This window comes from Aythya ferina (assembly GCF_964211825.1).
Source record: "Aythya ferina genome assembly, contig: HAP1_SCAFFOLD_1228, whole genome shotgun sequence".
NCBI lineage: Eukaryota > Metazoa > Chordata > Aves > Anseriformes > Anatidae > Aythya > Aythya ferina.
This window is the reverse complement of record NW_028180798.1, coordinates 154-21599: the sequence shown is the minus strand read 5'-3', so window position 1 is coordinate 21599 and position 21446 is coordinate 154. Positions and strand designations below refer to the sequence as shown.

The window sequence follows — 21446 nt, the reverse complement described above, 5'->3', positions numbered from 1 at the left end:
CTTTTTGAAGCCCCTCCCCTTCCCCCAATCCCCTCCACCCTTTAACCCCTCCTCCTTTATTTAAGCCCCTCCCCCTTTTTGCACCTTCTCCCTTCAAGCCCCTCCCCCTTTTTCCAGCCCCTCCCCCTTTTTTTCCAGCCCCTCCCCCTTTTCGCCCCTCCCCCTTTTTCATCACCTCCCCCTTTTTTCAGCCCCCCTTCCTTTAAGCTTCCTTTAAGCCCCTCCCCCTTTATTTCAGCCCCACCCCCTTTATTTAATCCCCTCCCCCTTTTCCCACCCCCCCCCCTTTATTTAAGCCCCTCCCCCTTTTTCCATCCCCTCCCCCTTTTTTCAGCCCCCTCCCTTAAAGCCCTCCCCCTTTTTCAGCCCCTCCCCCTTTTCCCACCCCCTCCCCTTTTTGCCCCTCCCCCTTTTTCACCCCTCCCCCTTTTTTAAATCCCGTCCCCCTTTTTAAGCCCCTCCCTTTTTTCATCCCCTCCCCTCTTCCCAATCCCCTCCCCCTTTCCCCAGCCCCTCCCCCTTTATTTAGCCCCTCCCCTTTTCGCCCCTCCTTTTCCCAGCCCCTCCCCCTTTCCCAATCCCCTCCCCCTTTTTTTATCCCTCCCCCTTTTCGCCCCTCCCCCTTTCCCAACCCCTCCCCCTTTTCCCAGCCCCTCCCCCTTTATTTAAGCCCCTCCCCCTTTCCCAGCCCCTCCCCCCCCTCACCCCCTTGGCCTGCGCCCAGAGCTCGGCCTCCAGCGGGTGGGGGGGCCCGGGGGGGGCAGGGGGGCCCTGAAGAAGGGGCGCAGGCGGCGGAACACCAGCAGCGCCCCCCCCCCCGCCACCAGCAGCGCCGGGACCCCCCGGGCCCCCCCCCCAGCCCCGACACCGCCCCCAGCGCCGCGGGGGGGGCCGGGAGGGGAACCCCCCCCTCCTGCAGCCCCGGGCCTCGGATCACGCCAAAGCGGGGCCCCCCGGGGACACCGCCAGGCCCACCACCAGCTGGGGGGGGGCATAAAAAATGGGGGGGGGGGGGATGAAAAATGGGGGGGGAGAAAAAATGGGGGGGGAGAAATAATGGGGGGGGAGAAAAAATGGGGGGGGAGAGAAATGGGGGAGAAATAAAAAATGGGGGGGGTAGAAAAAAAGGGGGGGGGTAGAAAAAATGGGGGGGGAGAAAAAATGGGAAGAAATTAAAAAATGGGGGGGGGAGAGAAATGGGGGGGGGGAAGAAATGGGGGAATGGGGGAGGGGAAATGGGGGGGGGAGAAAAATGGGGGGGGAGATAAAAAATGGGGGGGAAAAAAAATGGGGGGGGAGGATAAAAAATGGGGGGGGGATATAAAAAATGGGGGAGAAATAAAAAAATGGGGGGAGAAAAATGGGGGGGGGGGAAGAAATGGGGGGGGGATAAAAAATGGGGGAGAAATAAAAAATGGGGGGGGAGAGAAATGGGGAGAAATAAAAAATGGGGGGGAGAAAAATGGGGCAGAAATTAAAAATGGGGGGGAATGGGGGAGGGGAAATGGGGGTGGGAGAGAAAAATGGGGGGGAGAAATAAAAAATGGGGGCAGAAATAAAAAAACAGGGGGGGGAGATAAAATAATGGGGTGGGAGAGAGAAAAAGAAAGGGGGGAGATAAAAAAAATGGGGGGCAGAAAAAATTGGGGGGGGGGAGAAAAATGGGGGAGAAATAAAATAATGGGGGGGGGAGAAAAGAAATGGGGGGTTAGGGGGGCGAGGAGGTTGTCACCCCCCCCCCCCCCCGGCACCCAGTGACCCCCACCCCGCACACAAGGGACCCCCCCCACAGCCCACAGCCCCCCCCCAAGGGACCCCAATGACCCCCCCATGGCACCCAAGGGACCCCCCCAGCCCCCAAGAGCCCCCCCATGGCACCCAATGCCCCCCCCAGAACCCCATGACATGGGGGGGCACCCATGGGTGGGGGGTCACATGGGTGGGTGGGGGTCACCCATAGGTGGGGGGGGGCACCCATGGGGTTGGGGGGCACCCATGGGTGCAGGGGGGGATCACATGGGTGGGGGAGGGGGCACCCATGGGTGGGGGGCGCCATATGGGTGGGGGTGAGGGCACCCATGGGTGGGGGGGGGGGGGGGGTCACATGGGTGGTTGGGGGGGGCACCCATAAGGGGGGGGGAGCACCCAAGGGTGCAGGGGGACACACATTGGTGCTTGGTGGGGCACCCATGGGTGGTGGTGGGGGTCACATGGATGCGGGGGGGGCACCCTAGTGGGAGGGGAACCCATGTGGGGGGAGCACCCAAGGGTGCAGGGGGGCACATGGGTGGTTGAGGGGGGGGGTCACCATGGGTGTAGGGGGGTCACGTGGGTGGGTGGGGGCACCCATGGGTGGGGGTGGGAGCACCCATGGGTGGGGGTGGGGGGGTCACCCATGTGGGGGGGGGGCACCCATGTGGGGGGGGGGGGGCACCCATGGGTGGTGCTGCTGGGGGGGGGAGGGGCTCACCTTATGATCCCCATCCCCATGCACATCCGCCAGCACTGCCAGAAAAGGGGGGGTCACGGGGGGGTCCCCCACCCCCGGGGGGGGGGTCGTGACCCCAGAGGACCCCCCCCACCCCCACCCCCCACCCCCCCCTCACCCATGCAGGCGGGGTGGGTGCGGAGCCCGGCCAAGGCGTCGTCGTGGGCCTCCAGCCACAGGGACGAGCTGAGGGCCGGAACCTTCGTGTCAGCGCCCGCGTTCCCCACACGGACCTCAAATCCCGACGGACCGCTCCCCCTACAGCCCCCATTAACCCGGGTCCGTCCCCCAAATCGCTCCCCCTTTATCCGTACGGGGTCCGTCCCCCAAACCGCCCCCCCTTTATCCGTACAGGTCCGTCCCTTTACACCGCCCCCCCCGGAAACACATCCCCGCGTACTAAGTTCCCCCCCCTCGTTTTCCGCTTCCTCCCGGTTCCCCCGCCCGGTTCCCGGTGCCCCCCCCTCACCTCCCTCGCCCCCCTCCCCATTTTCTCGGTGTCCTCCCCCCCTCCCTGCCCCCCCCTGCCCCCCCCGCCCCCCCCCACCTCTCCTCCCCACCGCCATTGCGGCGCTCCGGGCCCCGTTGCCCTGGCGACGTGGTCGGGCCTGCCGCCGGAAGTGACGTCACCGTGCGCCGTCGCCTAGCAACGGGGGGGGGAAGGGGCAGGGCCTGGGCGGGGGGAGAGGCCTTGAAAAGGGGCGGGGGGGGCACGGGGGGGTCCTGGGGGGGTCCTGAGGGGTTTGGGGGGGTCCTGAGGGGTTCAGGAGGGTTTGGGGGTGTCCTGGGGAGCTCTTGGGGGGTCCTGGGGGTTTCGGGGGGTCCTGGGGGGCTCTGGGGGGGTCTTTGAGGGGTCCTGGGGGGTTTGGGGGGGCCTGGGGGGGTCCACAGGGGTCCTGGGGGGATCTGGGGGTTCAGGGGGGGGCTTGGGGGGGGTTCCGGTTGGTTCAGGGGGGGCCCGGGAGTGTTTGGGGGTGTCCTGAGGAGCTCTTGGGGGTCCTGGGGGCTCGGGGGGGGCCTAGGAGGGGTTCTGGGGGGGTTCTGAGGGGTTTCGGGGGGTCTGGAGGGGTCCTGGGGGGCTCTGGGGATTCGGGGAGTGTCTAGGAGGGGTCCTAGGCTGTTCAGGGGGGTCCTGGGGGGGTTTGGGGGTGTTCTGAGGGGTCCAGGGGGCTCTGGGGGTTGGGGGGGGCTTGGGGGGGTTGGGGGAGGGGTTTGGGGGGGGGTTCTGGGAGGGTTCTGGGGGGCTCTGGGGGTCCTGGGGGGTTTCTGGGGGGGGGTCTGGGGGTTGGAGGGGTCCTGGGAGGGGGTTTGGGGGGTTCCTGAGGGGTCCACGGGGGTCCTGGGGGGCTCTTAGGGTTCAAGGGGGGGCTTGGGGGGGTCCCGGCGTGTTCGGGGGGGGTCCTTGGGGGTTTGGGGGTGTCCTGGGGGGCTCTGGGGGGGTCCTGACGGGTCTTGGGGGGGTCCTGGGGGGCTCTGGGGGCTCGGGGGGGGGCTAGGAGGGGTCCTGGGAGGGTTCTGGGGGGGTCCTGAGGGGTTTGGGGGAGTCCTGAGGGCTCAGGGGATCCTGGGGGGCTCTGGGGGTTCAGGGGGAGGCCTAGGAGGGGTCCTGGGGGGCTCAGGGGGTCTCTGAGCGGGTCTGGGGGGGTTAGGGGTGAGTCTGGGGGTTTGGGGGGGGAGTCCTGAGGGGTTTGGGGGGGTCCTGAGGGGTCCAGGGGAGTCCTGGGTGGCTCTTGGGGGGCCTGGGGGGTTCAGGGGGGGTCCTGGAGGGGGCCTGGAGGTGTTGGGGGAGGGTCTGGGGATTTGGGGGGGATCCTGGGGGGGGTTGAGTGGGTCCTGAGAGGGTCGGGGGGGGTCCTGAGGGGTCTCAGGGAGGTCCTGGGGGATTTTGGGGGGGGGCTGAGGTTTTGGGGGGTCCTGAGGGGTCTCAGGGGGGTCCCGGGGGGGGGGGCATTGGGGGTTTTGGGGCAGCAAGCAGCCAAATTTCTCCAAATATTAACAAAAAACGCTCGTTCCGTGTTGACAACAACAAAAATTGGGTTCCGCATTGGGACACGGTTGATGACGTCATTGGGATCCAGTTGATGATGTCACTGGGATCCAGTTGATCAATGGGACCCAGTTGACTGATGTCCATGGGACCCAACTGATGATGTCATTGGGATCTGGTTGATGACGTCATTGGGACCCCGTTGATCAATGTCCATGGGACCCAGTTGATGACGTCATTGGGATCCAGTTGACGATGTCTTTGGGATCCGGCTGACGATGTCACTGGGATCCAGTTGATCACTGGGACCCAGTTGACCAGGATCACTGGGACCCAGTTGATCAATGTCCATTGGACCCAGTTGATGACGTCATTGGGACCCCGTTGACCACTGGGACCCAGTTGCTGATGTCATTGGAACCCAGTTATCACTGGGACCCAGTTGACCAGGATCACTGGGACCCCGCTGATGGCCACGGGACCCATTTGACACCGCCCCAAGGACCCCATTGAGCAACACCCATGGGAAACCAGTAAACAAACGCCCACAGGACCCAGTTCACCAGTGCCCACTGAACCCAGTTCACCAGTATCCACAGAACCCAGTTCACCAGTGTCCCTAGAACCCCGTTGACCGCGTCCCAAGGACCCAGTTGACCAACATCCACACGACCCCGTTGACCAGTGTCCATAGAAACCAGTTGGCCAACACCCAAGGGACCCCGTTGACCAACGTCTTGAGGACCCCATTGACCAACACCCATGGGAACCCAGTTGGCCAATGCCCATGGGAACCCAGTTGACCAACAACCACAGAACCCCTTGACCAACACCCATAGGATCCCATTGACCAACACCCATGGGACCCCAATGACCAACACCCATGGGATCCCGTTGACCAACACCCACGGCACCTCATTGACCAACATCCACGGGACCCCGTTGACCAACACCAATGGGAATCCAGTTGGCCAACACCCATGGGACCCAGTTGACCAAAACCCATAGGATCCCGTTGACCAACACCCATGGGACCCCGTTGACCAACACCCATGGGATCCTGTTGACCAACACCCATGGGATCCCCTTGACCAACACCCATGGGAACCCCTTGACCAACACCCACGGCACCCAGTTGACCAACACCCACGGGACCCTGTTGACCAACACCCATGGGAACCCCGTTGGCCAACACCCATGGGATCCCGTTGACCAACACCCACGGGAACCCAGTTGACCAACGTTCCCAGGACCCCGTTGGCCAACACCCACGGCACCCATTGACCAGTACCACACGACCCAGTTGACCAACATCCCCGGCACCCCGTTGACGCCACCCCCGGGCCCCTTGCGGTGGGGTGGGGGGGTTTGGGGGGGGGGTGTCAGCAGCGCCGCGTGGTGTGGGGGTAGCGGAGGCGCAGCTCATGGCGGAAGCGGCGGTAGAGCTGCCGGTTGTGGCTCAGCTCGGCCTCCCGCGCCCCGTGGAAGCCGCCGGCCTCCTTGAAGCCGCGGTGGACGACGAAGGCCCCGTCCAGCACCGCGAAGCGGAACCCGGCCATGTGCAGCTCGCAGGCCTGTTGGGGGGGGGACGCCGTCACCCCACGGCACCCCACGGCACCCTATGGCACCCCACGGGACCCGCTGATGCCCCACAGAGCCCGACATCGCCCCTACAGCACCCGTAGGACCCGTGAGGCACCCACAGATCCCTACAGCACCCATAAGCCCCATGGCCGTCTTGTCCACCCATGGGACCTGTGGCCACCCCATAACCCCCATGGCCACCCCACAACCTCCACGGCCACCCTACAACCTCCACGGCCACCCCACAAGCTCCATGGCCACCCCACAACCCCATGGCCACCCCACAACCTCCATAGCCACCCCAAAGCACCCATGGCCACCCCATAAGCTTCATGGCCACCCCACAACCTCCACGGCCACCCCACAACCCCCATAGCCACCCCATAACCCCAGGGCCACCCCACAGCACCCATAGCCCCCATGGTGACCCAACAACCCCAAGGCCACCCCATGGCCACCCAAATGACCCACATCCTCCCTGCCCACCCCAAATCCCCACTGGCCACCCCAAATCCCCCCCGGCCAACCCAAAACCCCCATGACCACCCCACATCCCCCATGGCCACCCAAATGACCCACATCCTCCCTGCCCACCCCAAATCCCCCCCTGGCCACCCCAAACCACTCCTGGCCACCCCAAATCCCTCCCAGCCACCCCAAATCCCCCCCTGGCCACCCCACATCCCCCACGGCCACCCAAACGACCTCCAGCCCAAGTTAACCACCCCAAAATCCCCTTGACCGCCCCAAATCCCCCCTGGCCACCCCAAATCCCCCCCCCCCCACCCCGGTCACCTGGCTGATGCGGTTGAAGCCGTACTGCACGAAGCGCTCGTCGAAGGGGGGCACGCCGTGGGCCGGCCCCACGTAGAAGGGCTCCCAGGGGTCCCGCCACGGCGCCTCGTAGGCCACGCTCAGCCGGGGGGCCGGGGGCAGCCCCCGCCACCGCCCGTAGCCCGTGGGGGCCTGGCAGCGGGGGCACAGCGCCCCATAGAACGGCCGCGCCGCCCCCCGGCCCCACAAGCGCAGCAGCTCCGCCTTCGTCTCCGGCACCGGGACCCCCGCGCGCACCTCGAAGGCCGGGAGCACAAAGACCACCCGGTCCCAGGGGGGCGCTGCGGTAGTCGGGGTGTTGGGGTCCTCCAGGGCGTTGGGGTCTTTAAGGGTGTTGGGGTCTTCAAGGGCGTTGGGGTCTTCAAGGGTCTTGGGGTTCTTGAGGGCGTTGGGGTCTTCAAGGGTCTTGGGGTCTTCAAGAGCGTTGGGGTCTTTAAGGGTGTTGGGGTCTTCAAGGGTCTTGGGGTCCTCAAGGGCGTTGGGGTCTTCCATGACGTTGGGGTCTTCAAGGGTTTTGGGGTCTTCCATGATGTTGGGGACTCCGGGGTCATTGAGGCTCTTGGGGCCCCTCATGGTTTTGGGGACCTCCAAGGCGTTGGGGTCTTCAAGGGTCTTGGGGTCCTCAAGGGTCTTGGGGACTTCCATGACGTTGGGGACCCCAGGGTCATGGAGGCTCTTGGGGCCCCTCATGGTTTTGGGGACCCCCAGGGCGTTGGGGTCCTCCACGAGGACGTTGGGGACACCGGGGTCACGGAGCCCCTTGGGGACCCCCATGACCTTGGTGACCCCAATGACCTTGGTGACCCCCATGACCTCGGTGACCCCCATGACCTTGGTGACCCCCATGACCTCGGTGACCCCCATGACCTTTTGACCCCCGATGACCTTTTGACCCCCGATGACCTCAGGGCCCCCGACGCCGTTGGGCTCCTCCCCGCCCCCATCAACCCCTCCCCCCCCAACCCCCTTTGGGCCCCCCCGCCCCTCATCGCCCCCCACCTCCCCCGGCCCCCCACCCCCTCCCCCACCCGGGGGGTGCCCCCCCTCCCCCCCCCGCCCCCTCCCCTCCCCCCACATCCTCAGGAACTCCTCGCGCAGCCCCCGGCTCGGCACCACGTCGGCGTCCACCAGGAGCACGAAGAGGCCGTTTTGGGGCCGGGGGGGGCCCCGAAAGTGTGGGGGGGGCTCCCCCCCATCCCCCCACCCCCCCCAAAAACCCGCCGCCCCCCCCCAGGCCACGTTCCTCAGCAGGTTCCCGGGGTACGGCACCCCCAAAACGTAACTGGGGGGGGCCGGGGCGGACGCCACCCGCCGCAGGGCCCCCCCGCAGCCCCCCGGTGGGGGGGGGCGCTGGGGGGTGCGGGGGGGGGGCCTGGAGGCGGCCCCCAGCACGATATGGAGCCGCAGCCGCCCCCACGCCCCCCGGCAAGCCCCCAGCGCCCCCAAAAGCTCCCCCAGCGCCGGCCCCCCCCCGAAAACGGCCACCGAAAGGGGCCCCCCCCAGCCCCCCCCCGCCAGCGCCCCCCCCAAAGCCCCCGCCACCCGCCCGGGGGTGCCGTGGGTGGCCAGCACCAGCTCGGGGGGGGGAGGGGGGGCACCGAGCCCCCCCCGTGGGGGGTGGGGGGGGGTCCCCCAAAAATCCCGGTAGACTCGGAAGGACCCCGAAGCGTCCAGGACCCCCCTGGGGGGTGGGGGGGGGGCACGGGGGCGGTGGGGGGGGGCTCCAGCAGGGAGGGGGGGGCGGCGGGGGGGGGGCAGGGCCCAGAGGTAGAGGGTCTGCAGCGCCGCCAGCCCCCCCAGCAGCCAGGCGCAGCCCCCCAGTAGGCGGCCCCGGCCCATTTGGGGGGGGGGACTGGGAGGACTGGGAGGGACTGGGAGGGGTGGCGGGGGGGAGTGGGGGGGCTGGGGGGGTGCTGCGGGGGACTGGGGGGGAAGTGGGGGGGCTGGGAGGAGTGCTGGGGGTAACTGGAGGGTAACTGGGGGGTATTGGGGGGGTAACTGGGGGGACTGGGGGGACTGGGGGGGTGCTGGGGGTAACTGGAGGGTAACTGGGGGGTATTGGGGGGGTAACTGGGGGGACTGGAGGGACTGGGGGGGGCTGGGGGGGCTGGGAGAGGTGCTGGGGGTAACTGGAGGGTAACTGGGGGGTAACTGGGGTGGTACTGGGGGGGTGACTGGGAGAACTGGGGGGACTGGGGGGTGCTGGTGGAGTACTGGGAGGCACTGGGAGGGGAGTGGGGGGGCACCGGGGGGCACTGGGAAATACAGGGAGGGAACTGGGAGGAACTGGGAGGGTGCTGAGAGATACTGGGAGGGAACTGGGGGTTACTGGGAGGGAACTGGGGGGCACTGGGAGGCACTGGGAGGGTACTGGGGGGCACTGGGAGGAAACTGGGGGGCACTGGGAGGCACTGGGAGGGTGCTGGGGCTTACTGGGAGGGAACTGGGAGGCACTGGGGGCACTGGGAGGGAACTGGGAGGGAACTGGGGGTTACTGGGAGGGAACTGGGAGGGAACTGGGGGGCACTGGGAGGCGGGGGAGGGGCCGGGGGCGGGGGAGGGGGGGGGGCCAGGACCCGGGGCCGGAAGCTCACCGCGCCGCGTCGCCGGGAGGAGCTGCGCATGCGCGGGGCGGGGCCAGGCGCGGAGGGGCGGGGTCAGGGCTCGAGGAGGGGGCGGGGCTTAGAGGGAGGCCGAGGGGAGCCGGGGGCGGGGCCACGGCCGGGGCCAGGTTCCAGGGGCGGGGCTTTGGGGGAGGGGTTAGGGGCGTGGTCAGGCTTCGGGGGCGGGGCCAAGGGGAAGGGGGCGGGGCCAAGGGAGAGGCGCGGCCGCGCTGGGTCCCTGTGCCCGGCCCCTGCGCTGAGCCCTGGGACCCCCCCAGAGGGGTTCTGGGACCCCCCCGCCCCTGGGACCCCCCCCAATGGGGTTCTGGGACCCCCCCGAACACCTGGGACCCCCCCCAATTCCTGAGACCCCCCCTCAACACCTGGGACCCTCCCCCAAATCCTGGGACCCCCCCCAACACTTGGGACCCCCCCCAATACCTGGGACCCCCCCCCAACACTTGGGACCCCCCCCAATATCTGGGACCCCCCCTCAACATCTGGGACCCCCCCAAATTCCTGGGACCTCCCCTCAACACCTGGGACCCCCCCCCCAAATCCTGGGACCCCCCCCAACACTTGGGACCCCCCCCACCCCTGCGACCTCCTCCCCACCATGTGCCCCCCCCCCCCGTGTCCCACCCCATACCCAGACCCCCCCTGCACATTTGCGCCCCCCCCCCCAAATAAATTGCCCCCACCCCCCACCCCCGGGACCTCCCCCCAAACATTGGGACCCCCCCCCGTAACCCCCCCCCCCAAATACCTCCCCACCCCCCCCACACCCCTGGATCGCCCCCCCCAAGTCTCCCCCACCTCTGTGCCCCCCCCCCCCCCTTGGGACCCCCCCCCCCAACCTTGAGATTCACCCTTCTCCGGGTCCCCCCCCCAAATATTTTGGACCCCCCCACCCCTGGATCCCCCCCCCTCGGGTCCCCCCCACCTTTGTGCCCCCCCCCATCCCTGTGCCCCCCCCCCATCCTCCCCAGGGACCCCCCCCTTTACCCCTGCCCCCCCCCAAACCTCTCCCCATCCCCCGTGCCCCCCCCCCACACTGGTGCCCCCCCCTTTTCCGTGTCCCCCCCCCCAAATAAAATCACCATCCACAGTCGGGGGGGGGGGCAACAGGAGCCACTTTATTGCCGGGGGGGGGGCAAATTGGGGCCCCCCCCCGGTCCATACAGACGGCCCCAACCCCACATTGGCACCTCCAGGGACCCCCGGCCGGGGGTCAGGTGACGGAGGGGGGGGGGGGGGGGGCGCTGGGGACATCGGGGGGTGTTGGGGACCTCGGCCCCATAGGTGGGGGGTGAGGGGGCGGGGGGGGGGGGCGCTGACGGGGACCCCGCGTCCTCCGGGGACGTTGGGGACATCGGGGGCCGGTCCCTCGGGTTGGGGACATCGGGCCTGGGGGGGAGTGGGGGGGGCGTCTGTCCCGTGTGTCGGGGACAATCGGGGTGGTGGGGACGTCGGGGACGTCGGGGCACCGTGGGTCGCAGTCCTGGGGGTTGGGGACATCGGGGACATTGAGGACGTTGGGGACATCGAGGACGTCGGGGACATTGATGACATCAGGCCACGATGGGTCTTCGTCCTTTGGGTTGGGGACACTGGGGACGTTGGGGACATCGGGTCATGATGGGTCTTAGTCCTGTGGATTTGGGACGTTGGGGACGTTGGGGACATCAGGTCATGGTGGATCTTGGTCCTTTGGGTTGGGGATGTTGGGGACATCGGGGACGTCGAGGACATCAAGGATGTTGGGGACATCAGGCCATGATGGGTGTCAGTCCTTTGGGTTGGGGACGTCGGGGACATCGAGGACGTTGGAGACATCGTTGGGCTGTGGTGGGTCTTGGTCCTTTGGGTTGGGGACATCGGAGATGTTGGGGACATCATGGATGTTGATGACGTTGGGGACATCAGGCCATGATGGGTCTTGGTCCTTTGGGTTGGGGACGTTGGGGACATCGGGTCATGACGGGTCTCAGTCCTTTGGGTTGGGGACGTTGAGGACTTCAGAGACGTTGGGGACATCGTTGGGGTGTGGTGGGTCTTCGTCCTTTGGGTTGGGGACATTGGGGACGTCGAGGACGTTGAGGACGTTGGGGACATCAGGCCATGATGGATCTCAGTCCTTTGGGTTGGGGACATCGGGGACGTTGGGGACATCGGGTCATGACGGGTCTTTGTCCTTTGTGTTGGGGACATGAAGGACGTTGGGGACATCAGGCCATGATGGGTGTCAGTCCTTCGGGTTGGGGACATCGAGGACATCGAGGACGTTGGGGACATCGTTGGGGTGTGGTGGGTCTTGGTCCTTTGGGTTGGGGACATCGGGGACGTCGAGGACGTTGAGGCCATCGGGCCGTGCCGTGTCTCAGTCCTTGGGGTTGGGGACATCGGGGACAGCAGCTGCGAGGTGTCCCCAAAGGGTGGGGATGTTGGGGACACCGAGGCGGTGACCGGGAGCCCTCGGGGACGTCGAGCTGAGGCTGGCGTCGGTCCCTCGGGGTCGGGGACGTCCCGGTGGTGACGTAGCTCTTGGGGACATTGGGGACTTTGGGGACGTTTTGGGGACTTTTGGGGACATTTTGGGGTTTGGAGACACGGGGACACTGACCTATGGACACGTCTCAGTCCCTCAGGTTGGGGACGTTTTGGGTTTTGGGGATGTTTTGGGTATTTTGGGGACATGGGGACACTGACCCATGGTCACGTCTCAGTCCCTCAGGTTGGGGACATTTTGGGTTTGGGGACGTTTTGGGCGTTTTGGGGACTTTTTGGGTATTTTGGTGACGTTTTGGGCATTTTGGTGACGTTTTGGGCATTTTGGGGACATCGAGCCACATCGTGCCTCGGTCCCCTCCTTGGGGACACCTATGGGTGTTTGGGGGGGCACAATTTTTTTTTGGGGGGGGGGGCTCTGCCAAAAAACACAGCCCCTGGAGATGGAGGGGGGGGAGGTGACAAGGGACGGGGGGGGGTGACAAGGGACGGGGGGGGGTGGCTCAAAGCCACCTTATGGACACTGGAGGGGGGGGGGGGGGACACAAAAAAATTTGGGGACACCTAGAGGGGAAGATGGGGAGGGGGGGGAGATGGGGACAACGGGACAGGACCCAGGCGTCCGGGCTGGGGAGAGGGGGGGGGCCACCAGCCCCCCCCCAATTACCTTAGAGACTCGTTACGAGTTAAATTAGCACGAAAGGCCCCGGGGGGGGGCGGGCGGGGGGCAGCGGGGGTGACAATGACAATATGCCATACTGGGGGCAAGTCGCGTCACAGACTTAGTTCAGAAGGACGGGGCGCGCTGGCTTCCGGCTGTGGGGGGGGGACACAACGTTAGGGACCCCCCCCGAAAAGCCCCCGAGCCCCCCAGACCCCGAGGAAAGGGAGCCCAACCCCCCCCCACCCCACCCCAGCACCCATGGGTGGCCCCCAGCCAAGGGTTCCCGGTGGCGCCCCGATGACCCCAAGTGTCTGACCCCGAATTGGGGGGGGGCGTAGTACCCAGCACCCATGGGAGACCCCCCCCCCCACCCCATGAAGGGGTCACCCGATGGGTCCCCAGCACCCATGGGTCCCCAGCACCCAGAACCCCTCTTTTCACCCCCAAATCCCCAATGACCCAACCCAAAATTGGGGGCCCGTTGTCCCCAGCACCCTTGGGTGACCCCATGAAGGTGTCACCCGATGGGTCCCCAACACCCATGGGTCCCCAGCACCCAGAACCCCTCTTTTCACCCCAAAATCCCCGATGACCCAACCCCAAATTGCACCCATGGGAGCCCCCCATAAAGGTGTCACCCTAGGGGTCCCCAGCACCCATGGGAGCCCCCCACGCAGACGCCACCCTAGGGGTCCCCAGCCCCCAGGACCCCTCCCTTCACCCCAAAACCCCCCCAAAACCCACCCCAACCCCCCTCCCCCCCCCACGGAACACCACCCCAGCCCCCCCAGCACCCAAGGGTGCCCCCCCAGCACCCTACCTTGGCGGAAGGCGTCCTGGAGGCGGCTCTGGGGGAGTTGATACAACTCAGCGAAGGGGTCGCGGGGCGACCGGGGTGGGGGGGGCGGCCGGGGGCTGGGGGCGCCACCAGGGCGCCGTTGTCCCCCCCCGGCGGTGACGGCGGCGGCCAAACCCCGCAGGAGGCGGCGCAGGGCGCTGGGGGCGGTCGTCGGCGGCGGCAGGGGGGGGGGCGACGTCTCGGGGGTCAGCAGGGCGCCGGGGGTGGGGGTCGCCCCTACCCCGGCGCCCCCCCCGGGGCTTTCGGGGCTCGGCGGCAGCTTCTCGGGGGCGGCTTCGGGGGGCTCCGGGGGGCCGAAGGCGAAGGGCGGCGCTTGCCGGGGGGTGTAAGGGGGCGTCCAGGTCTCGGTGGCGGCCCCCCCCGGCAGCTCGGGGGCCAGGCGGGGGCCCACGGCCAGCCCCACGCCGACGTTGGCCCCCAGGGCCAGCCCCACCGCGGGGTCGAGGCCGGCGGCGAGAGCGGGGTCAACACCGGGGGGAAGGGCAGAGTCAACGTTGGCCCCGAGGCCGAGGGCGGCGCCCATGCCCACGGTGGCCCCCGCGGCGGTTCGGAGGCCGAGGCCGGCGCCGGCGTCCGGGGGGAGAGCGGTGGCGGCGTTGGGGCCAACGCCGAGCCCAACGCCAACGTTGGCGGCGCCGACGGCGAGGCCGAGGCCGGAGGCGAGGACGGAGCCTCCAAGGCCAAGGCCAAGCGTAGAGCCAAGGCCGGAGCCAACGGCGGCACCAAGGCCGAGTCCGACGCCGGCCCCGACGCCGATGTTGGCCCCGACGGCGAGCCCAACGCCGGCACCGATGTCAGCCGGTAGAGCTTGGCCAACGGCGCCAACGCCGAGTCCAACGCTGGCGCTGACGCCGCCGCCGAGGCCGAGGGAGATGCCGGCGCCAAGACCGTGGCCAACGTCCGTGTCAGTCTGGAGGCCAGCTCCAACGTCCTCTCCGGTGCCGGGCCCGAGGCCAGCTCCAACTGGAGTCCCCAAGCCAACGTCGGCGCCGGCCGCCACGCCAAGGCCGATGTCCACTCTGATGCCAACGCCGGCTCCGAGGCCGTGCCCGACGCCGGCTCCGAGGCCTTGCCCGAGGTTGGCTCCGAGCCCGGGGTCAACGCTGGCCCCGATGCCAAGTCCAAGACCATGTCCAACGGCAGCGCCAAGGCCGGGGTCAACGTTGGCCGCGGCACCGGCTCCGAGGCCGTGTTCGATGGCAGCTCCAAGACCGGGGTTGGCTCCAAGACCAGTTCCAAGACCGGGGTCAACGTTGGCTCCAAGACTGGGTCCCACATTGGCTCCAAGACCACGTCCAAGACCAGAGTTGGCTTCAAGACCAGGTCCCACGTTGGCTCCAAGACCAGTTCCAAGACCGGGGTCAACGTTGGCGGTGGCGCCGGCTCCGAGACCGTGTTCGATGGCATCTCCAAGACCAGGATTGGCTCCAAGACCGGGTCCAAGACCAGAGTTGGTTCCGAGACCGGGTCCCACGTTGGCTCCAAGACCAGTTCCAAGACCAGGGTCAACGTTGGCTCCGAGACCGGGTCCCACATTGGCTCCAAGACCACGTCCAAGACCAGGGTCAACGTTGGCTCCAACGCCAAGTCCAAGACCGTGTCCAACGGCAGCTCCAAGACCGGGGTTGGCTCCAAGACCGGCTCCAAGACCGGGGTCAACGCTGGCGGCGCCGGCCCCAAGCCCGTGTCCGACGTCAGCTCCAAGACCATGGCCAACGTTGACCCCAAGGCCAAGGCCAACGTTGGCTCCACCATCGGCTCCTAGCCCAAGGTCAACGCCGAGCTCTCCACCGCCTCCACCACCAGAGGGGAAATCGAGGCCGGGACCGAAAGTCTCGGGGGGTCCCGGGGGGGCTTCGGCCGCCAGCTGCTGGCGCAGGCACCAAGCTTCGGCCTCACTGCGGGATAAATCGGGGGGGGGGGGGTCAGGGGTGGACCCCGATTCTCGTCACCCTTTGTGTGGTCCGGGGCGGGGGGGGCACGTGGGTGGTCCCGGGGGTCTGGGCGCCCCCTCCCCGCTCACCTGATGACGAAGTTGTGGGCCAGCAGGGCCGGGCCCTCGGGGCGCAGGCGGGCGTAGACCCAGGTCCAGCCCAGGCCGTCCTTGCGCTGCAGCCGGGCCACCAGCTCCCCCCGCGCCTCTGCCGCTGCCCCTGCTGGGGGGGGGGACAACGTGGGGGGGTTAGAGGGGTGACGGGGGTGTGGGGGGACACAGGGACACCCTTGGGGACACAATGGGGACACAATGGGGACACCAGGAGGGACGGGGACACGCCTGGGGACACTGTGGGGGTGTTGCGGGGTGAGGGGACACCCATGGGGGACATCCGGGGGGGATCTGGAGGGGACAGGGGACACCCAGGGGACACCCAGGGGACAGGGGACACCCAAAGGATACCCAAAGGACAGCCAAGGGGACAGCCAAGGGGACAGGGGACACCCATGGGGGACACCTGGGGGGGACAGGGACACCCAAGGGGAGATGGGGGGACAGGGGACACCCGAAGGGGACACCTGGGGTGGACAGGGACACCCAAGGGCCACCCAGGGGACACCCAAGGGGGACAGGAGACACCCATGGGGGCCACCCGGGGGGAGACCTGGAGGGGACAGGGGACACCCAGGGGACATTTAGGGGGGACAGAGGACACCTAAGGGACACCCAGGGGACACCCAGGGACAGGGGACACCCAAGGGACACCCAAGGGGGACACCCAAGGGAGACCCAAGGGGAGACCTGGAGGGGACATGGGGCACTCAAGGGACACCCAGGGGACACCTAGGGACAAGGGACACCCAAGGGACACCCGGGGGACACCCAGGGGACACCCACCCAGGCGGAGGTGCTGGCGGGCGACGTGCCCCAGGTCCTCGGGGTGCAGCAGGCGGTACCAGGAGCGCCCCAGCAGCTCCCCGCGCCCGTAGCCCAGGTGGATCTGCACGCTGAGAGAGACCCCCCCCCGTCAGCACCCCCGGATGGGCCCCCCCAAAACGCCCCCACCCCCCCAAAATACCCCCACCCCCCCAAAGTGCCCCCACCCCCCCCAAAGTGCCTGGGAACCCCCCCAAAGTCCCTGGGAGCACCCTGAGGTGCCCAGGATCCCCCCAGAATTCCTGGGACCCCCCCCCCAAATATCTGGGAACCCCCCCCAAATAATTAGGGACCCCCACCCTCAAGATACCTGAGCCTCATCCTGCTCATCTGGGACCCCCCCCCAACTTTCTGGAACCCTACCCAAATATCTGGGGACCCCCCCAAGACACCTGGGACCCCCCCCCAAATATTTAGGACCCCTCCCCAAATATTTGGGTACACCCCCAAGACACCTGAGACCCCCCCCCCAAATATCTGAGGACCCCCCTAAGACACCTGAGACCCCCCCAAGACACCTGAGACCCCCCCCCAATTATCCGGAGACCCCCCCCCAAGCCCCCCAACCCCTCCATACGCACTTCACGACCCCCCCCCCACCCCTGGGTCCCACCCTGCCCACCTCCACCCCCCTCCCCAACACCCCCCTCGCCCCCCAACCCCCCCACACACCCCACCTCCACCCCCCCCCTCCCCAAATTTCGCCCCCCCCCCCTCACCTCTCCGAGACGTCGAGCAGGGCCAGGTCCCGCGCGTGGCGGCTCTCGAAGGCCGGCAGCAGCAAGGAGTCGGCGCAGGGCCAAGGGGGGGGGTCCAGGGGGGCGCAAAAAGCCACGAAAAGCCCCGGGGGGGTCCCGGGGGGGCCGGGGGGGGCGGCTTGGAAGCGGCCCCGCAGCAGCACCAGCTTGCGGCCGGCGCTGGGGCGGCGCGAGGCGCGGGAGGTGGTGAAACGGCAGCGGAAGAGGCGCTCTGGGGGGGGGGGGACACCCCCAAAAAAAAAAAAAAAAAAAAAAAAATAATAATAAAAAAAAATAATAATAATAAAATAAAATAATAAAAAAATAAATTAAGAATAAATAAAAACATAAAAGAATAAAAAAATAAAATAAATTAAAAAATTAAAAAATTAAAAAATTAAAAAATTAAAAAATTAAAAAATTAAAAAATTAAAAAATTAAAAAATATAAAAAATATAAAAAAAATACAAAGGGGGGGGGAGGTTAGCACCGTCTGTGTGCCCGGTGTCCGTCCGTCCGTCCTCTCCCACCCCGCTGTCTGTCTGTCCTTTTGCTCGTCCCTTTTTCTGTCCGTCTGTCTGTCTGTCCATTTGCCCCCCCCCCCGTCCCCCTGTCTGTCCGTCTGTCTTTCCATTCACCCATCCGTCCTTCTGTCCCTCTGTCCGTCCGTCCCTTCTTATACCCATCCGTCCATCTGTCTGTCCGTCCTTCCCTCTATTGCTCCATCCGTCTGTCCCTCCTTCTCCACATCCGTCTGTCTGTCCAGCCAGCCCCCTCCCCAGCCCTCCGTCCGTCTGTCTGTCCATCCATCAACCCCTCTCTATATCCATCCGTCTGTCCGTCCACCCCTCAAGCCCCTCCCCTCCCCCAAGCCCCTCCCCCTCGAGCCCCTCCCACCCTCTCAAGCCCCTCCCACCCCCTCAAGCCCCTCCCCCTTCCCCTAAGCCCCGCCCACCTGGCTGGGGGGCCCCGGGCAGGGCGAGCTGGTGCCGCACCAGGGGGTGGTCAGCGGGGTCCAGCAGGTCGTAGATGCTGTCACCCTGAGCCACCAGGTCCACCTGGGGGGGGGGACACGGGGGGGTCAGCACCCAGCACCCCCAAATCCCCCCGACACCCCCAAATCCCCCCGACACCCCCAAATCCCCCCCGACACCCCCAGACCCCCTTCCAGCACCCACAGCCCCCCCCAGACACCCCTAAACCCCCTTCCAGGACCCACAGATTCCCCCTAAACAGCCCCAAATCCCCTCCAAGATCCCCTAGCCCCCCCCAGACACCCCCAAATCCCCCCAGCACCCCCAAAATCCCCCCTCGACAACCAGACCCCCCCCCAAACCCCCTCCCAGCACCCCCAGACCCCCTCCTAGACACCCAGAACCCCCTCCCAGCACCCTCACCCCCCCCCCAGACACCCCCAAACCCCCCCAGACCCCCTTCCAGCGCCCCCAGACCCCCTCCTAGACACCCCCAACCCCCCCAGACACCCCCAAAACCCCCCCAGACCCCTCCCAGCGCCCCCAGACCCCCCCTAGACACCCAGAACCCCCTCCCAGCATCTCCAGCCCCCCCCAGCCCCCCAGAACCGCCCCTCCCCAGCCCCCTAACCCCTCTCCCAGCCCCCCAACCCCTCTCCCAGGCCCCCAAACCCCTCTCCCAGGCCCCCCAGACCCCCCCAGCACCCACCATGGAGTGCCCCAGGTGCTGGGCCACGTTGTCGGTGACGCCGACCAGTTTCCCCTCGCGGGTGACGGCCAGCAGGAACCCCGGCAGCGACGCCACCAGGTCGGCCAGCTCCGGCCCCCCCAGAAGCTCCAGGGGTGCTCCCCGCGCCGGCCCTGCAAGGGAGGGGACACCTGGGTCAGCACCCAGACCCCCGGTCCCTGACCCCCATCCCGTCCCCGTTTCCCAGTTCCTGACCCCATCCCAACCCCATTCCCCGGTTCCCGTCCCCGTTCCCAGCTCCTGTCCCCGTCCCCAGTCCCTGACCCCATCTCGTCCCCATCCCCAGTTCCTGACCCCATTTCCCAGTTCCCAGCCCTGACTCTTCATCCCCGGTCCCACTCCCAGTCCGTGTCCCCATCCCGTCCCCGTTCCCCGGTTCCTGTCCCCGTCCATCCCATTCCCATCCCAACCCCATTCCCGGTTCCTGCCCCCACCCCGTCCCCATTCCCCAGTTCCCACCCCCGATCCTGCTCCCGGTCCCTGTCCCCATCCCAGTGTCCCGGTCGCTGTCCCCTGTCCCTGTCCTGTTGTCCCGGTGCCCCCTCCGCTCCCTGACCCCACTGCTGACCCCCCCGGTCCCCGGTCCTAAACCTGGCCCCATTCCCAGTCCCAGTCCCTCTCCCGTTGTCCCCCGGCCCCGGTGCCGAAGCCAGTGCCCGGTACTGAAACCGGCCCCGGTCTCTGGTCCTGATCCCGGTTCCCGGTCCCCGGTCCCCATCCCTGGTGCTGGACCCGGCCCCGGTTCCCGGTCCCCGGTCCCTGTCCCTGGTGCTGATCCCGGTCCCCGGTTCCTGTTCCCCTGTCCCCGGTGCTGAACCTGGCCCCGGGCCCCGGTCCCGGTCCCCATCCCTGGTGCTGGATCCCGGTCCCCGGTCCCTGTCCCCATCCCTGGTGCTGGATCCCGATCCCTGGTCCCTGTCCCCGGTGCTGATCCCGGTCCCAGTTCCTGTTCCCTGGTCCCTGTCCCTGGTCCCGGTCCCTGTCCGTGGTGCTGATCCCAGCCCCGGTTCCCTGTCCCGGTGTCCCCCCGGTCCCTGTCCGTGGTGCTGAAACCGGCCCCGGTCCCCGGTCCCGATCCCCATCCCTGGTGCTGATCCCGGTTCCCGGTCCCTGTCCCCGGTGCTGAACCTGGCCCCGGTGCCCGGTCCCCATCCCTGTCCCTGGTCCCGGTCTCGGTCCCTGTCCCCGGTGCTGATCCCAGCCCCGGTTCTCGGTTCCCGTTCCCCGGTCCCTGTCCGTGGTGCTGAAACCGGCCCCGGTCCCCGCTCCCGGCCGCTGTCCCTGGTGCTGATCCCGGCCCCGTCCCTGTCCCCGGTGCTGAACCCGTCCCGTTCCTGCCCCGATCCCCATCTGATCCCGGTCCCTATCCCAACCTGATCCCAACCCGATCCCAACCCGATCCCCATCCGATCCCAGTCCCTACCCCAAACCAACCCTATCCTCATCCTATCCCCTACCCTACCCCATCCTTCCCTGGTCCTCATCCGATCCCAGTCCCTACCCTACCCGATCCATCCCCTACCCTACCCGATCCTTCTCCGGTTCCTATCCCCATCCATCCCCTACCCAACCCCATCCATCCCCTACCCCTAACCCCATCCATCCCCTACCCCTAACCCCATCCATCCCCTACCCCTAACCCCATCCATCCCCTACCCCTAACCCCATCCATCCCCTACCTCTACCCCATTCATCCCTGGTCCCTACCCCAACCCCATCCATCCCCTACCCCTACCCTACCCCAACCATCCCCTACCCTACCCGATCCTTCTCCGGTCCCTATCCCCATCCATCGCCTACCCAACCCCAACCATCCCCTACCCCTATCCCCATCCATCCCCTACCCCTAAACCCATCCATCCCCTACCCCTAAACCCATCCACCCCCTACCCCAAACCCCATCCACCCCCTACCCCAAACCCCATCCATCCCCTACCCCCTACCCCAAACCCCTCTCCCCGCCGACTCACCGGGCCGCAGGCAGTGCCCCTTGCGGGTGTAGATGCAGGCGAGGGCCATGACGTGCAGGTAGGAGAGGCGCGGCCGGTCCCCGTCGGGCAGCGGGAGGAGGTCGCGGAGGGCGCGGATCTCGGCGTTGATCTGGTCCCGGCGCGCCTTGGAGGCGCCCTTGGTGGAGCGCAGCATCCTCGCGCCGCCGCGCCGGCGCGCCCTCTGCGCCTTATATGGGCAGCGCCCGCGCCTTATATGGGCAAGCGCCCGCGCCTTTCGAGGGGGCGGCGCCCAGCGCCTTATATGGGCAGCGCCCGCGCTTTCGGAGGGGCAGCGCGTCACCGCCCGCGTCACGCCGCCCCGCCCCCACCCCTCGGGGGGGGGGGGGAGAATGGGAGGGGGAGGGGGGGGGGGACACGCGCGCGACGTCAGCGGTGACGTCAAGGGGGAGGGGGGGGGTGAGGAGGCTTCGAGCCGAAATAGGAGATGGGGGGAACAAGGAGGGGGGGGGGGAGGGGGAGGGGTTTAAAGGGGAACGCCCACATGGGGGGGGGGGAAGGGGGGGGGGGAATGGGGGGGGACATGGGGGGGTGATGGGGGGGGCATGGGGGGATATAGGGGGTGATGGGGGGGTGATG

At 67.4% G+C, this 21446-nt stretch overlaps 4 protein-coding genes and 1 long non-coding RNA gene across 12 annotated transcripts; all 5 read right to left on the bottom strand.

Annotated features, from left to right (window-relative positions):
• Positions 1–710: 710 nt before the first annotated feature.
• Positions 711–3099, bottom strand: LOC311429492. Its single transcript, XR_014688273.1, has 4 exons — positions 3049–3099; positions 2607–2688; positions 2471–2505; positions 711–981 (listed from the first exon to the last, which is right to left on the bottom strand). It is a non-coding gene; the product is annotated as an uncharacterized lncRNA (long non-coding RNA).
• A 2327-nt stretch (positions 3100–5426) lies between these two features.
• LOC311429488 (beta-1,4-glucuronyltransferase 1-like) lies at positions 5427–7801 on the bottom strand. Of its 8 annotated transcripts, none has more exons than XM_084540573.1 (4): positions 7779–7801; positions 6855–7706; positions 5753–6049; positions 5507–5631 (listed from the first exon to the last, which is right to left on the bottom strand). In XM_084540573.1, exons 2-3 carry the CDS (start codon positions 7701–7703, stop codon positions 5858–5860), a joined length of 1041 nt encoding a protein of 346 aa, XP_084396699.1. In that variant the 5' UTR covers positions 7704–7706; positions 7779–7801; the 3' UTR covers positions 5507–5631; positions 5753–5857. The 8 variants fall into 8 exon arrangements, with proteins under 8 accessions (XP_084396698.1, XP_084396699.1, XP_084396701.1 ...); XM_084540575.1 differs by having other exon boundaries at positions 6855–7688; XM_084540577.1 differs by lacking the exon at positions 7779–7801 and having other exon boundaries at positions 6855–7476; positions 7576–7772.
• On the bottom strand, positions 7798–8788 carry LOC311429491 (beta-1,4-glucuronyltransferase 1-like; the record flags this gene model as incomplete). Its single annotated transcript, XM_084540580.1, has 2 exons — positions 7922–8788; positions 7798–7820 (listed from the first exon to the last, which is right to left on the bottom strand). The coding sequence occupies exons 1-2, from the start codon at positions 8730–8732 to the stop codon at positions 7798–7800; spliced, it is 834 nt and encodes a 277-aa protein (XP_084396706.1). The 5' UTR covers positions 8733–8788.
• Positions 8789–13743: 4955 nt separating this feature from the next.
• On the bottom strand, positions 13744–15845 carry LOC311429490 (uncharacterized protein; the record flags this gene model as incomplete). Its single annotated transcript, XM_084540579.1, has 4 exons — positions 13744–13786; positions 13845–15425; positions 15551–15683; positions 15803–15845. The coding sequence occupies 4 exons, from the start codon at positions 15843–15845 to the stop codon at positions 13744–13746; spliced, it is 1800 nt and encodes a 599-aa protein (XP_084396705.1).
• Positions 15846–17231: 1386 nt separating this feature from the next.
• On the bottom strand, positions 17232–21003 carry NPAS4 (neuronal PAS domain protein 4; the record flags this gene model as incomplete). The annotated part of the gene is made up of 4 exons (XM_084540570.1): positions 17232–17368; positions 18092–18194; positions 18820–18971; positions 20829–21003. Coding segments are annotated over 4 exons (567 nt in total), but the record flags the coding sequence as incomplete, so codon positions are not given.
• Between the last annotated feature and the right edge of the window lie 443 nt (positions 21004–21446).